The sequence below is a fragment of the Styela clava genome, chromosome 14 (assembly GCF_964204865.1).
Source record: "Styela clava chromosome 14, kaStyClav1.hap1.2, whole genome shotgun sequence".
NCBI classification, from domain to species: Eukaryota; Metazoa; Chordata; class Ascidiacea; order Stolidobranchia; family Styelidae; genus Styela; species Styela clava.
Genome location: NC_135263.1, coordinates 7,126,438 through 7,143,720, shown reverse-complemented (window position 1 = coordinate 7,143,720; position 17,283 = coordinate 7,126,438). Strand labels below are relative to the sequence as shown.

The 17,283-nt window shown below is 32.9% G+C and overlaps 1 protein-coding gene across 3 annotated transcripts; it reads left to right on the top strand.

The window, feature by feature from the left end:
• Positions 1 to 16,835, top strand: LOC120341103 (kinesin-like protein KIF28). Of its 3 annotated transcripts, XM_039409539.2 has the most exons (29): positions 1 to 96; positions 501 to 539; positions 687 to 766; positions 2,538 to 2,554; positions 3,161 to 3,183; positions 4,371 to 4,489; positions 4,848 to 4,926; positions 5,289 to 5,352; positions 6,017 to 6,203; positions 6,769 to 6,918; positions 7,091 to 7,188; positions 7,663 to 7,829; positions 8,080 to 8,237; positions 8,349 to 8,452; positions 8,570 to 8,766; positions 8,950 to 9,092; positions 9,172 to 9,315; positions 9,644 to 9,791; positions 10,135 to 10,222; positions 10,316 to 10,489; positions 10,856 to 10,981; positions 11,227 to 11,334; positions 11,760 to 11,921; positions 12,221 to 12,376; positions 12,528 to 12,656; positions 13,244 to 13,282; positions 14,730 to 14,870; positions 15,932 to 15,973; positions 16,233 to 16,835. In XM_039409539.2, the coding sequence occupies exons 1-29, from the start codon at positions 77 to 79 to the stop codon at positions 16,308 to 16,310; spliced, it is 3,180 nt and encodes a 1,059-aa protein (XP_039265473.2). In that variant the 5' UTR covers positions 1 to 76; the 3' UTR covers positions 16,311 to 16,835. The 3 variants fall into 3 exon arrangements, with proteins under 3 accessions (XP_039265473.2, XP_039265475.2, XP_039265474.2); XM_039409541.2 differs by lacking the exon at positions 13,244 to 13,282 and having other exon boundaries at positions 12,528 to 12,638; XM_039409540.2 differs by lacking the exon at positions 13,244 to 13,282.
• Positions 16,836 to 17,283: the final 448 nt, after the last annotated feature.

Genomic DNA, 17,283 nt, shown 5'->3' with positions numbered 1-17,283 from the left:
ATTTTAGGTTATTTTATTTTTCATATTTTGTATTTGAAAATTTTTAACGGAAGTCGCTTTCTACTAATCAGCGACAATGTCGTCCGAAGGAGAAGGGTGAGTTTAGCTACATCTTTCATTAAGCAATAACATTTTCATATTCTACCAGTTTGAAGCGACAAAGACTTTTGAATTATTTTATTTTGCACTCAAGAAATGATAGTCAATTGGCTCTAGCTAGAACTTTTTATGTTGCACAGTGGGGTATACGTTTTAAACTTAAACAATATTGATGTTGCACATAAGATTTGCCGAAATTAAGTTTATCAAAATCATATCCTATTGATTGTATTAAATTCTAATTAAGAAAAAGAATATGCCAAATGCCTTTTCGTTAAAAACTTTGTATTTGATGGAAACCCAGTTCTTTATTCGAACATTGCACTAGTTACGGTCGACTTAAACTCATAAATATACACATACCATTACCCAACCTGAAAGTGTTTTTTGTTTCTTCAAAGGGTAAAAGTAGCTGTGCGAGTGCGGCCATTTAATCAGAGGTAAGATTTGCTTTTAGGCAAGGAATGTACATCTGTGATTGATAAAATAAATAATAATTCTAAATGCATAGGTATCTTAACGCATACATAAATTTAGTATCCGGTATGCTGTCAAAATGCCGATATGTATGTTTTTGTTATTTTTAGAGAAAGGGATCGAGGATCAGTATGTATTATTGAAATGGACCGAACACAAACAAAAATTACAAATCCGGATCCACAACCGGGTAAACACAACTTAGCTACTTTTTAATTAAGTTTTACTGCGAACAATTTATTACAAGCAAGTTAGCTGGTTCAGTGAATAATAATCACGAACTTCAAATTTATTCCGCGGAAAACAGGCCAATAAGTCGGCTCAATCATAATGTAATTTCAGAATAACTAATTTATAGTATACGGGTTATTGGAAATCTCAAATTTAATTTTAATTTATTTGTGCACAGTAATATCATACCATAAATTTTAATAACATTTCTTCCTTTTGAAATAAAAAATGTGCAAGAACAAATATTTTATCTGTCCTTCCGCTTACATAAATACTTAAAAATCGATTGGCATCTGGTGAGCAAATGTCTGGGTTTTTATTTCATTCTGTATTGTTTTAATCTTTTCAAAGCAGAATTTAGAACTGTGATATATTAAAATAGTTCTAATAGCACCGAAACGGCAATAAAAAACTTCTACCGGCTAATAAGAGATGGTTAATTTCGATTTGAAAACGATAAGTTGAAAATATCCTTAACTCGAAAGCACCAACTGGGCTTACGTGAATCCTCAATTTCTTCCACATACCCGACTATTATAAAGGTTATAGATATAGGTTTCGGGTTCTCTTGATACAAATAATCAATATCAAAAACGTGGCATAATAGACGTATATTAACATGAAATAAAATATAGGTAAAACATTAATACTAAAATTCTGTAAGCTATTTTTGGCTTAACGAAACAGCTATATACGCACCAATCTATCTATGATAGCTAAATATATATTCTATTTAAGATTGATTTATCGTCGATATATGTTCGTCTTGTTCTTAATCCGTACCATGCGTTGTAAATTACAACCTTGTACAACCATGTTGAAATAATTTTGTTCAAAATGATCCAAAATATAGCTCATTCAAAGAAAAATAGGTAACATCTTGTGGCATTAAAGTAGCGCATTTTATCAATGGTCCAAACTTGTCTGTATCATCACGCAAAATAAACATTATCATGATTTACAACCTGTCACCTTACCAACAAACAAATTGATATCATTTTCGGTGGCAAATCATTCCTTCGTTTTATCTTTCTTTGTTGACTTTTTATGTTGAGTTTCGAAGATTTCATAACAAATGTATTTAAACAGCTTAAATGTTCACCTTTGCATTACAAATCTCTTGAAAAATTCTGAAACAATTTTGAATTTGTTTATGGAATTAGGTACAAAAAACTCCTCTATTGTTCATAGTATGACGTTCACTGACACGGTATATCGGAGAAGCACCCTAGATGAGCAGTCTCTTTGATATAGTGAAATACCTATCGGAAGGTATAGAAATTATGATGACAACTACAGGATTCGAATCTGAACCGCTTTCCAAATAGCGAATTGCGCAATACACCATGATTCCAATTTTGTTTGGTCACTGCGTTTAACAGCTAGTTCCGAATTATGGAAAGGGTTCAATACTACTTTTGTGAACATTTTGAGCAATTTATGACTGTATACAAATAAAAAACACTTGGATTGGCGTAATATATCAATAAATTTGTTACAATGCAAATACTGAAATTTTCGAATTATGTCTTCGAAAATTTCATATTTGTTTATGACTGATGGCCAATGATGCACGGCCCTGCTGTGGCCCAATGATAAGACACTTCACTCTTTATTATTAATGTTCAATATGTTATGTGCTTCATGCCTGCTATGTTGTTGAATATTCTGATACTGTAAGTGGCTTCCAGAATATTATATTTAACGGGGTCTTTTATTTATCTTTCTAGGTGAAGATCCAAAAACGGTGAGTTTTCGACAACGTTACTTCCATAATATTTTACCCTAGATAAGTGCTGATTATGCTTATGGAATTAAATACTGCAATGATTGTTTCCCTTAGTCTTGCTTTGGTTAATGCTACAAATCAATTTTTAAAAGTCATAAAAGAGTTAAATTCTAAATGTGTAGTTGAGGGAATAAATACTTCGGAACATAAGGGAATACTCAAAAATTATTTTAAGAAAAAATAAAGGTATCAGGCACCTTTGTTTAATATATATTTATTAGAGTTCTGAGATCATTTTCATTAATCTCGATGTTTTTGTTTTTTCTATTTTATACCTTACATGTGAATCCGTAAATAAAGTGCGTGATCTGAACAGAATATCAAAGTTATTTTTCAGTCAGATTGATAGCTTAATAAACTGGCAATTACTTTCAATAAACTTCATGTCAGAATCGCAAGCATTTGATTTCAAATTATTTTTTTGAATCAGTTAAAACAATTGATTTCAAGTCAGACATTCTTATGACAAAGGCCATGCAGGATTACTATTCTAACAGTAACAAAGAAAACATATAACAAGACGCTTCGTTCTTTCATTGTTGATTTTATTTTTTGTCGTTTCAGTTTGCATTCGATTACTCTTACTGGTGAGTATTTCATGCGCTTCTATGCACATGTAATTATATATCATTACCTGGAAATAAAATTGAACTCGTTGAACTTTGATTTCTCAATTCCAATAACCGAAGTTTAATATATTTTTAAACTGCCGTATTTAAATCAAACGAATTTATTGTTATGACGTCATACCCCTGATCGACCCATAATATAATATTGCTGTGGTTTTGACTTACGCAAATTGATATTTATTTGGATTACTCAGTTCGTCAACGCTCGGCTATTTGTTCTGCTCATTTTGCGGAGCAGTAGAATTTTACGTCCTCTCTTAAATGAACTTACAAGAAGAGTCTAACCGCTATCGTTTCAGTACATCTCACAAGTTTAGATAAAGAACAAAATCTATTCAGCGGTATTTGCTTATTGGGTGTTCCCAGATTTAAGTGGAACTTTTAACACTAAAACGTCATACTTGCGTGATTAGTTATGAGAACATTGTGTCACACCAGCTTATATAAACTTCCCATTTTAGAGTAACTTTTCACACGAGGGGTAAAAGGTCATTCAATGGATCTGACAGTATTCTTAACAGGAAATAAAAAAAATATTGATTAATTTGTTCAAATAGTTATGAAACGCTTCTTTTTATGAAATTATGTACTATTAAGCGAATGCGAAGTTCATCATTTTGGTATTTTATAATAATTTGATTCATAAGAACCTACTAGTCTAAATGATAGAAATAATGCTTTGACAACGTTTGAATTCTATTTGGAATTGTATGTCACATTCTTTGGTTCCATCGTTTGTTTGGCACAAGTAGAACAAATAGAGAAAGTACATCCATCATTCTTTAGAAATCGTGTAATACAAAATTATTAGTCATTCGGTTTTGAGCATGGCATTTAACCAAACCTTTAACGCAAATATTGCGGAAGAAATTTTTCGTGTTCATTATCCAGTAAAAAACCTGCCCAGACAAGTGTGAACGCGGAAAAGGCCTATATTTACACACCAAATAGATCTATTACCTCGCCCAGACAACACATTCCAAGCCATAACATCTACGTCGAGAACCATCTACCAGGAAAGCATAGGCAATGCTTCCAAGCTATTTTTGTGATACATTATATACTTTTAAATATACATAGTTCTACAAATAAATTTAGGGCGTATACTAGAAGGGAATCTTGAACAACTTTTTAAATGTATCCAGGTCTCATGATGGATTTCATGATGATGATGGCGTATTGGTTGCCGATAACGACAAATATGCAACACAAAGAAGAGTATTTGAAGACTTGGGACAAGGTGTACTTGACAATGCTTTTGAAGGTTAGTCACAAATTACTTATAGTTGCGACTGATAACGGAAAGCAGTAATTTTCAACGCTGTTTGGCGCAACAAAAATTTATTCTTGTATCAGTGCCTAGAAGTGAGTCTAAAACCTGAACCCAATCATTTAAATACTGCTCATCGCCATTTTAACAACGTGTTTTGACATACTATTCAACGACATGGCACACTGTCTTTATATCTTCTGAGTATTTGCCTACAGTATATATACGTCCTTTTGCGCGGAAAGTTTCTAAGCAATTCCTTCCTTATTTACAACATCAAATTTCTAAAACGATTTGAAATGCTATTGTTTTCTGTATTAAAAAAAAACTTCCATTTTGATATACTATTCAGGATACAACTGTTCTCTTTTTGCTTATGGTCAAACTGGATCCGGGAAGTCATATTCTATGGTCGGTTATGGAAAGAATAGGTAAACGAATACATTAGTTTGATTTATCGTGCTGGTGGTAATGTATTTAACGCAGAAAATGAATATTATTTTTTATATCACAAGCTAACGATAAATCGCAATAAACACAAATAATTCAAATTGAAATACTGAACAATTCCTTGAAATAAACAAGGTAAGGTAATATGAAACTCTTGTAACCTTCTAGCAATTTTATTAAATTCGTCTGCATCTACTATCATTCATAATTTTGATGTTCCAACTCCAAATTTTTAAAACTTCTGATCTAGTATAGTATGTAATGAATATCGCGATTCCAAGGAATATATAAATTACGTTTTAGATAGTAGTCGTAGACTAAATATTTGTTACTTACATTTTAGGGGAATTGTGCCTATTTCCTGTGATGAATTGTTTCAAGCAATTGAAAGGGCATCGGGAGATGTCGTAAGTACAATTCTGTTTCGCCAAATTGAAACGTACATATTTTTCAGACAAAAATCGACAATTCTCCAAACGATATTTTATTGTATGAATTGGCGTCGGAAAATATTTAGTTTATAAAGTGTCAGAAAACATTTTCTTGAATGTCAATGAACAATAGAACAAATAATTTTTTTATAACTTTATGACTCGTAAGATAAAGTTTCAGGTTTTAAAATATACCACTCCCACGAAATTGCCATAAAAGTTGTTATTTGTTGAAATAGGTAGTAAGCACAGCTATGAAATATCAATTGATGAAATTTCATATATACTGATGTTTTTATAAAGATATAGCACTTTGATGAAAAGATTGTTGGTGGTTTAAACAAATAAAAATTCGGCATATGGAGAAATACGATTTTGCCATCTAACTTTCCTTAATTAATCCCCCATAATTGAAAATTTGACGAGTTCGTCATTCCCGTGGTAACTAATATTCCCATCTTGTGTATGCAAATGTCAGTATTATTGTGTTCAAATACAATAGGCTTCTTTCCAAACTCCTTATACTAACATTTTAATTTCACTGGATGAGAATATTATTTGTTTTAAATTTCTGTGTATTTCATTCATTTCTGACGTTGTTAATATCTTTATACTTCGATAAAACTTTTTATGTTTACAGAAATACGAAATTACGTTTTCTATGTTGGAAATTTACAATGAACAAGTTCGAGATCTGCTTACAAAGGACAATCCAAAAGGAGGACTGGCGGTTCGACAAAACCCAAAACTTGGTCTCTTTTATGTTGAAAATCAGAAAAAAGTCGCCGTTGGTAGTTACAAAGAAATTGAAAGAAGAATGGATGAAGGTATTCAAACTTTTAATTTAACCTCTCTACTACCTTCAATAGTAGAATGAAAACTGGAATGGATAATAACACGCAGCCAGTTCTGAATATGTAGCAGAGGTATACCTTAAACTTGAAAATTACTATCCCATTACATTATAACCATGCGATAAGAAGCAAACAGCTGTCCAATATGCCTTAAAACGAGAGAGGCCATTCAAATGACGATTGGAAACATTTAACAATGTTACACCTATGACATATGATCATTGAAAACTAAGTTTATATGACAGAGGCTTAGATATCTTATAGATACTTATAGGTTAAGAGTATACTTCTTGAAATGCAAGTTTCTATTGTTCACGTTCAACATTGTTCAATGTTGTGATTGATGAAACTATTTTCTATTGCAGCAGTAATTTGGTAGAGTTGAAACATTTAGAACGAGATAATTTGTACGAATAAATATTAATATTTTTACATAGAATTATACACAGATTAAGAATTATCTACAATTCTTCTTTTCTCAAAGAGACATCTGATGTATATCTGTAACTTTAATAACTATAACAGCTGTGTTTAACAGGAACGGCAAATAGAACTGTTGCATCAACGCAGATGAATGCTACAAGTTCTCGGGCCCATACTGTCGTCACGATCACATTCGACCAAATCATGAAAAAAGATGGAAACGAAACGAAAAAGAGTTCCAGCATTAATCTCGTCGATTTAGCCGGTTTGTTCGCCCTTTCCACGAGACTTTTTTGCATGCTAGCACTATAATCATACATTCAATTTGTTTTGGCCTAATATGACTGGGAGCATTGTCATTCAACATATGCACTACTAGAGTAAATCAATTTTTGTAAAAATTTAACGAGATTTCTATTATTTCCGTGTGTACTCAGGATCTGAAAGAGCTGACAGCACAGGAGCAACGGGTGATCGTTTGAAGGAAGGAGCTAATATCAATAAATCTCTTTCAGCTCTTGGAAATGTCATTTCGGTGAAGTCACGTTCAGCTAATATTTTAATACTTAAATGAATTTGTTAGACAACCTGTAATGATAACCTGCGGTATAGGTCTTGTAAGAACTGAATTTAAGATTTCTTTTTTCAATGTCAATTTGCAGTTCCTGTTTCTGATAAATGTAAAATCAACAGTAATTTGGTAATAAAACCAAACCCATAGAAAGGTTAGGCAACTTCAGTTACTTATGTGCATCATATGATTTATTTAATAAGGATATTCTCATAGTATTTAAAAAACACTCCCCATGGACTTTTTGATTTCTCTGACTCAAACTTATGTCTAAAATAATGAAAATGCCTATAACCGAGTGGCAGTATTATATATCAATCTATCACTTCAACAACTTTACCCCATCCATTTTTTTAAAGAATGCGAGCTGCGTTTTATTTTATCGTTGTTTTAAAACGCAATTCAACACCTAATCATTGGTGTTTGCTTTTGTCACAGGCTCTTGCTGATTTGTCAATGGGCAAGAAAAAGGTCCTTGTACCATATCGTGGTTCCATATTAACTAAACTTTTGATGAATGCTCTTGGTGGAAATTCGAAAACAATTATGATTGCTGCGTTATCTCCTGCTGATATTAATTATGATGAAACTTTGAGTACACTGAGGTATATATTTTCTGTTTTTTTCTAATTTTTGTGCTCATACAAAAACAACACTGCATTATAGAGATACAGATACCAGAATTGGTCGATTGTTTCAACCAAGATAACTACGTCCAGTAACTTACTAAACTTTAGTTTGTTTGTCAACTTTTCACTCATCACTTGCTGAAGTGTCATCGAAATCGTTTACCTTAATAAAATAACATCCCATTTTCTTTGACAATACAAACTAATTTTAATCAAACAATTATAGGTATGCTGACAGAGCAAAGAAAATTAAGAACAAAGCTGTCGTGAATGAAAATCCTATGGACAAACTCATCCGTGAATTGAGGGAAGAAAATGAACGACTTAAGGCTTCGCTAACTGGAGGGGTCGTTCTTACTCAAGAAAAAGGAATGAGTCAAGAAGGTATTATTGGGAAAATGATATTTAAACACCACAAATTTACTTTAAATTTTTCACATCTAATATTTTACACCTCTATTAATGTGTATCATAACTTTTTATCTCGTTATTCAGATGTTGACAAAATGCGTAAACAGATGGAAGACGAAATTCGTGCACAGCTGCTTGCTAACCAAAATGATTTAGCTGGAATGGATTGGGACGAGAAATTGAAAGAGGTGCAGCTATAACAATGTTATTCAATTCTTCACAAATTACTTCACACTATTTATAGTCAATAACAAATCATTCGATCAGCTGCAGATCATTTTTTACATTCCGTAATGTTTCAATAGGCCAGACAAGAAGAAAAGACTTCAATGAAGGAAACGAAGCTGAAAGAAAAGCAAAAGAATGTTCCACATTTGGTTAACCTCAACGAGGATCCAATGTTATCCGGAGTTATTGTGCATGGATTATCAAAGGACAAAGTTACATTGATTGGAAGAAAAGATGCCGATCCGAAGCCTAACATTATTCTGACAGGATTAAGGTTAGTCTACGAACTATTTACTATATTTTTATTTTTCTGATGGAAAATACCTCTGAATATTTTACGGCAAAATACCCTGGTCTGGATGAGAAAACCATATTTAAATTAAGGTCCATTTCCAAGTTTGCCTTTCCCCTTTTTTGCAACTCATTAATTTCGGCTGTTCAAATTCATATCTTACAGCATACAAAAAGAGCATGCTAGTTTGAGTTTGAGCGATGGAGAGGTCGTCATAAAACCCGGAAGTCAAGGCGCAAAAACGAAGGTCAACGGGACGCCATTGACCGGAGAAAGAAAACTTGAGCACAATGATAGAATATTGTTCGGTAATTAAATTAAAATTGATACAATTTTTTAATTATGTGATACAATTTTATCTGCAATTTTATATCTATTTCCTCAAAGGTTCCAATCATTTGTATATCTTCCAAAACCCACTCAAACCGACTTCTCCTGAAGGGACACCCGAAACTATAGATTGGGATTTTGCACAAAAGGAATTGGCAGAAAATAGTGGATTTTCAACTTTGCAGAGTGGCTTGACTAAAGGTAATATATTCATTAGCTTGTATCAAAAAAGTAAAGCAAAGGTTATTCAGGCATGAACCACAAAGATATGAAGATTTCATTTTATAACTTTATACTATATTTAACTTTATAATATTCTTTTATAATAAACAAACGGCTGAATCAGCAACTGTTTGAAACTTTACATATTTTTAGTAAATTGAAGAAACTGACCTTAAGGTGAAACCTTCCTCATAAATGATTATTCTAGTTTACCATAACTTGTAAAATATTGCTGTATGGTGGTATGAGAATAGGCTGAGGTTTCAAATAAATTTCTAGTATCTTTTAATCATATCTACTTGAATAGATCAACAAAAGGCTCAGGAACAGGTGCTTGAACTTCTTCCAATGATTGGTGAAGTGAATGCGGTATCTGAGGAATTGAACAAATATAGACATTTTGAACTTATTCTGATATCTGGTGCGACACAGGACGATAAAGATAAAGGAACACGGTAATACATATAATAGTCAAAAACAATAACGAACTTTTCCGTCAGGGATTATTCTATCATCAATTCGGGATTTAGTTGCAAATTACACATAACATATTTGCATATTAGGCAATTAGGTCGTTTGGCCTCAAGAATCCCATGAAGCGTTTATTTTATATATTCATTTTTCTTAATTTCATATTAAAGTCAACTAATCTATCGATTTTGGACCAAAATCAATCATCAAATACGCTCAATGCTTAGGTTTGATCTGGTTGCTTTTCAGTGAAACCAGACATAAAAATTGAATGTAATCTCCTTAGTTTTTATTTATTTATTCCCCCGTATTTAATTTTGTATTTAGAGTTATGGTTCGTGTAACCAATCTTCTCAATAAAAATGTTTGGATGTGGGAAAGAGGACAATTCATCAACAGACGATATATGATTCAAGTGCGTATACAGTTTTCAGATTATAATCAAAATTAAGTAACTAGAATATAATTCAAGAAAGTAAACCGGCATTGTCTTTATTTTAAACTTTAGGAATTGTATCAACAATTTGTCGATGGAGATGATTCGTACTTGACTATTGAAAAGGAGAAGGATCCGTTCTACGATCCACCGCAAGATTATTTGATTGGTTCGTCGAATGCATTCCTCCAATCTCTATCATATGCTCTTGATTTTGATGACAAACTTACAATAACTGACCACAAGGCAAGCTTTAGACTGCTTTTTGTGAAAAGTATACTCCAAAATTATATTCATTTCTGCGCAATAGAATTTGTACAGTATATCTTTAGCTATCTATATTATAGGCGTATATGAATACAGCGTATAACACTACACATCCAATACTTTGGATGAAAAGCCTCTCTTATCAACCGCAACGAATAACAATAATAATTTCGGTATTTTCTGACATATATATATATATATGAATATATATGTTTATTCTAAACCTGAAAGGATCAGCAAAAAATAATTCTCTAAAACAATGTCATTACAAAACAATTGTTTTGAATTTCATTGATTTTGAACATCGAATGCTTATACAGTTTGCCTATTTTAATAACTTGACAGGGTCAAGAAGAAGGAGGCTTATACGTTGTTGTATCACCATGCAATGCTAAAGGGAAACCTTTGCCAGAAGAGGAAAATTTTGTAGAGGATCCTTCAGAACTGATTGGGCAGGCTTATCATGTAAAGGTAGGAGTTTACTAATGTCAATATTAAAATAAACATTCGCATAATGAGACCCAAAAACTCTTGAATTGCTTTTACAAAAATGAGGACCATTCATTTTACATTCGAACGCTTGAACTTCTGTTTGTGATTGTACCTTGACATTTCAGTAATCTAGGACGGACGCTTAACTAGGTACAGCATTACTTTATTGAGATAAATACTAAGCACACTAATTGTCTAACTTCCGTGTTTGTATTACATTTAAGGTCACGGTAAAATCAGCAGATATTGACAATTCAAGATTTACCAATGGACTCTACGTACAGTACAAGTTCCTTAACGAATCTGAACTGACAACGACACCAGTTATCAAGGTAAAATATTAAATTAATTTAAAAGATGCTTACTATAAAACGAGAAATTCATTTAAAAAAGGGGAGAAAATGGTTACATATATGGTCACAAATGTCCATACACAAACTGCATTAAACAAGTATTGGTAGCCTGTAGTATACACAAAAATCTGTTAGCTGATCATCCAAATGTAACAAGTATGCCGAATAAATGGTGCACTGGCCTGGCGGTATGCTACTATAGCTCAGCTCTACTCTCATTTGTGAAATCTACCCCAAGATAGTACTACAGCGTGAGGTCTACCGCTGCATTTTCTACCCCTAATATCACTTATTTCTACATTTTCACATACTCTATGGATGACTGAAATGGATAACTGTTCTAAAATTCATAGGTCAACTACGAGCACATACATAACCAAATGTTTTTGATTTTTCAACACTAGGGAACACTGCGACCAGATTTCAATCACCAACGAATCATCTCTATCCCGTCCATGTCACAAGAACACTTAGACTTCTTCGACAACAGCAGTATTTCATTTAAAGTTTATGGCGTGCAAATAGATTCGGCTCCAGATGCAAGCGTAAAGAAACTTACCACAAAGGTATAAGAACTTCAGGTCGTGTTACTTGTTTTTTCGTAGCCCAGTACTTTTGTAGATGGATGCTGTTACTTTCGGCATGATTTTGATTTTTTTGCTTTTCCATTGTACAATTTGCTTAAATCAAAGTTCTAAGCTCTCGACAGGTGAAGAGATTCAACCTCGAATGACAAGCTTGCCACAGTGAAATCGGAAAATATCAGTTGACACCTGATTAAAACATAACACTACCGGGGCAATAACCAAGTAGAAGGTAATTCCGCTATAAAAGTTCTACTGGTAATAACTTCGTTTTATTTCAGGAACTGAAAGAGATGGACACCCAAATTCTTGTAGCAAAGAAACCGTTAGCAAGAAGATCAACAGCAATGTCTATCCATGACACACAGCAGAGAGCTGAGCTTCACACATTGCAAGGAAAATATAATCGTTTGGAAAGGAAAGAACGGCGAATTCAGGTAGGAATCCTGGCTTTTAAAAACATTGCTTTTTATAAAAAAATGACGAACTTGTACGACGGGTTGTCAGTCATAATCAAACAAGCGCATTTTGAAATTAATTAATAATTAATTAATAATAATTGAAATTAAAATGAAATATATATTACAGGAAATATGCAAAGAATGGTCAGCCAAACCCAAAAAGGAACAAGATTTCGACGGGTTAATGCGTGCCGTTAACGCGGTCGCTTTCAGCAGTGGAAATAAACTGAGGAATAAGGTTAGACTTGTGACGCAGGTAGGTTAATTTAATCCTATGAGATAGCATGGAGACTTATACAACTTGATTTCAAAATTCCTGATTCTTTTGGTGTTTCCGTATGGGTGAGTCCTTAAACATGTGAGATTGAATATAAACAGAATTTGTTCGTTGTCCTGTTTTGAAATTATTTAAGGTTTTGTTTAAATTGTTCACTGAAGGAGATGAAATTGCTACTTTCGCTAAACTGGTGTTTGTTGCCCCGCAGTAGAATTTAAATAATTATTATGCAACCGAAGATGAAAAAGCAGATGCATGCATCATAGGCATTTCCCAGATGCCAAGATGTTGTCCAAACAGACAATTTTTCCCCATTGGTTAGTATATTTTTACTTAAGTCACTCGTTTATATCGATTATATAATTTGTGAAACGTTATTGAAGCCTACATGGTCAAATGTGCTCGAATGAAGAGTGGTTGTTCTGCTGTTGACTTTTTCACTTTCCTCTCTCTTCTTATCAACGTTATCTCTCTCTCTGTTTCTCTTTTATGAAAAAGTGTCAGTGTTCACTATCAAACTTCAACTGCACAATTTCATTTGTTCGTGCGCTTGATTTTTTGCACAGGTTCTTCAAGCTCAAAAATATGTTCAAGAAAAACAAAGAGTGAGCGTGTTTGCTTTTTCCACAAAAACTTATCCGTTATCTCGCTATAGTTACTTACAATAATAGTGAAAATTGACATATCTGAGCTAATGCGCGATATACGGATAAGCTTTTGTAATTGTAGGTTTATTTGCCTGGTATGAAAATGCGGAAATGCCGGTTGTGCATGTTGCAGTGATAGGTTTGCTTGTGACGTCACTGATCTACGATGTAGTTTTTAATATGACGCATTACAATCATACCACCCATCTTGTGATTTGCTTGCAGTATTTTCAATTTGCTTCTAGACTCTAGATTTGGTGTTTGTTGTGATTTACTTTTTTAAATCAGTAATCGTTCAGTATATTTTATTTGTTAGACAGTAAGAGCAATAAAATTATTGTAATTGTAACACATAATAAAAGTGACATATAAAGAGGGAATACCTAAGAAGTACTACAATTCTTAAGTTGCAATTCGGGTCCATAGTAATTAGGTAATCAATCGAAATAGCATCAAAAACAAACAATTTTTCAACCAACTAATTTGTCGCAAACATTATTCCTAAATGATTATAATGCTCTCCGAGTATATAAAATGTATAGTATGTATTAATAATAGTCGTTCTATTGTATGTACTACATGGTAGAATTCATCTGTCAAGGCTTTAGTATGCTGTGTATTCTTCTTGCCATTAAAATATGAAATTATAAATTATCGAATGTAACACACTAACAAATTTAAATGTAAGTAATTAAATTGAAGAATATAACGTTGTAATACAATATATATATTTCAAAAAATGGTCTTCAAAAGCCGATATTCATGTTTGTTGTTGCTGTTTTCTTAGCAAGTGTGTTATTGAATGTGTCACATCTTCCTACCTTTTAACATATGAAAATATGTTCTCAGGCAGTACATAGTGTAAGCCGAGGATATAACGACTTTCAGTTTTTTTAACATCTGCTTTTTCATTTTCGTGTTGCATTATATAAATGTTTGTTATAATACTGAAATTAACAAAAATAGTTATAGTTAAGATCCCTAAGATGTATGAATTATAATTCGAATTGGTTGAACGTAAAGAGAGATGCATCTCTGCTGGGTCTCCGAAAAAAGTTTCTAACACTAGAGTCTTGTTCTTATCTCAATCCAATAGCCAGCGCACAGTCTCTGTGATCTGCAGCCACCTAATTCTAACCGAGTGACTCTCCTTACCGAGTGACCCTAACCCCTACTCGAATCTAAGAAAATGTTATGGGTACGGAAGAATATATATTACAGAAATTTGAACTCAACAGTATATACCTCAGTATATTCAATTCAACAGTATATAACTCAGTACCGTAAAAGTGTTGCAACTCACAAAACATCTGAGTACAATTTAGTATTATTAGCCAAAATTATATGTTGAGTCTTTGTTATAATTTGTTTCCTCACATGCATGCTATCTATATGCATACTATAGCCATCAATCGACGGGGACTCGTACAGTATATACAGTTTTGAAATGCCGCCTGACTCCAGGATAATTGCCGAACCGACAGAAGGACCTATCAAAGAAGAAGATGAACATGACACGCCAAAATCGAGCGCTAATGGCAAAAAGGTAGTTTGTTTGCCGTCGTAAGTTTGTAAAAAGTTCACGTTTGGGAATTGATAAATCACATTCATATCATTTTTACCAAATAAGATTAACGGTCATTTAGAATTTGCGTCAAGAAACCAAGGTGACGAATCCGCACATCGAAATTGTGCTTTGTCTGTCGCTCGTGTATTGCTACGTTTGATTCATTAAATATGCAAACGCGATTATTCCTTTCATTACATAAACCTTTATTTTAATTCGTCATCAATATTCATTGTCATATTAATTTCTCACTGATAACAAGACTAGACTCACGTTCGTGGTGTTCAAAAATGTGGTGCAGTGTGTATACTGAAGATGCCGCGTAAATGGTATTAGGATTTCGCAGTTGTAAAGTGAAATGATTGAAAACTGAGATTATATATGCATAGAATACCTTACCATGAAATAAAAAAAAAACTGTTTTGTTTTATCGCCCCCAATCAATAAGTCCTCTTCCTCGAGTCTTCCATTAGGTTGAAGAATATAATACTAGCACTTTTTTCGAGTTGATAACTATTTGTGGAGACCAATTGATTTGTTTTTATTGATAAAAAGTCTGGTATATCCGACTTCTGTCACGTACTAACCGTAAGCTGCAGCCGCAAATCTTTTTTACTGTGTTGTTTTGGTTTTATGGATCAACAAAAAATACGCTTTACCTTCTCTAAATGTAAGTTATTGAATCATGGCACTTCCAAATACTTACCAAAATTCTTTCACATTTCACCTCGTAAACAATTTGCATCATGCCCAATATTTGCACCAACGTTTTTCACTTGACATGTATTATAGCGTATTCGATTTACATTTTATAAAAAAAAGTGAGGCTAGGTGCTTGTTAAGCTTTTCTCAAGCTTCGACTAGAATATAATGGACAATATCACGCGTTTATAGTTTTAGTCATATTTTAAAGCTTATTCCACATTTGCATGTTCCTATACTTGTCACATTTTAATTTTCACTATATAAACATCATTCTTAATTCACACTTTTGTAAACAGGAAACGACTAAATATTTAACTTCTATATGTTTTTTTCAGATGAAAACAACAGCAACTACAAACGGTACAAGTAAACCGAAGGTAAATTTTTTAACAAATGGGTTTCACGATTATTTTATCGACCTAAATGCTATTATGTGGCTTTTGTTCAACTCTAAGATGTCTAGTTAAAGTTACATATAATTCAGCTTTGTTTCAGTGCAACTGAACAATTAAAATTATTATTAGGTGATAATGATTATTCAATCAACATATTTGATATTGTAAAGAAACCTAATATTCATTTATGATTTAAATTTTTTACAGTCAACAGTTTTTTTTTATATTTTTTCAATTTCAGTCGGCACCGAGCGGACAGAAACAAGCCGACGCAGGAGCTGACAATGGAAAGAGCTCTAAAGTTTGTGTTCTAATGTGAAAGCTTCCAATGAACTCGCATTGCCGCAGTAATGTCTGAAATATACACTTCAATTTAGCCCGATCAAAATTGCACCATATATAACATACACCTTTCTGGGCCTAATATATCTTTGTTCATGATTGATCGAGTAAAATTGGAGTATTTTTGTCTGAAGAATTTATTTTTGTATCACCCATATGCACTTGTTGTACAGAAACTACTGGCTATGCCAGTATCCTCTATTAATATTATAAGATCACAGTCATAAACTTGAGTATGAATATGAACATTTGATGCAGTGCACCACAGAGGCACGTATGTCTATAAGTTACAACCTGGAAGATAGTTATGACTGGAATATGAATAAATACTATTTTCATAAATAATTTTGTTATCTTTTATTTTTGCACCAATTCCACTGTTTTAAATCATTGCTGCAGATATGCTCCATTTTATTTTAATATTACACGTATGTACTTATTTTAGTGGATAGTTTTTTCCATCACGTTTAGTTCTAGAAATAAAATTGCACTTAAACCAGGATTGATACATTGATTTATTTATTCTGATCGAAAGTGAAGTATTTTAACACCAGATAATATCGCTAACAGTTCCATGTTTCCCTGAACAGACCAGGACCTAAACAAATCGATCAAAAAGTTTTTCATTTCACTTTCAAACTCTAAAAATTCTGCATCAAGTTAAAACTCGAAATGCGCCTTCCTCGGGAACCGCCGCTTCCGATCCGACAGATTATTCCTTATTGGACACGAACTGTTCGCTTTATTTGTGGGATGACATTTGTTGTTAGGGACACTTCGTTTTCTGCGAAACTAAAGGACCAATTGTTTTCAAATTGTCAGTGTATATTGTTGTGGTATGTGTTGAACAGGCTACCGGTACTGCGATGGTTAGACTTTCGTGTCCATACATTTGAGCATTACTAACTTAATATTTGCGAACTAACTATTTGCGAACAGACAACATGTCA

Excerpts from the sequence above, each read along its gene's own strand:
- LOC120341103 (XM_039409539.2), top strand. The coding sequence starts at position 77 with ATGTCGTCCGAAGGAGAAGG. Across the intron at positions 10,982-11,226 it reads GGCAGGCTTATCATGTAAAG|GTCACGGTAAAATCAGCAGA; the intron begins GTAGGAGTTTAC and ends ATTACATTTAAG. Across the intron at positions 13,283-14,729 it reads ATGTTCAAGAAAAACAAAGA|CCATCAATCGACGGGGACTC; the intron begins GTGAGCGTGTTT and ends TGCATACTATAG.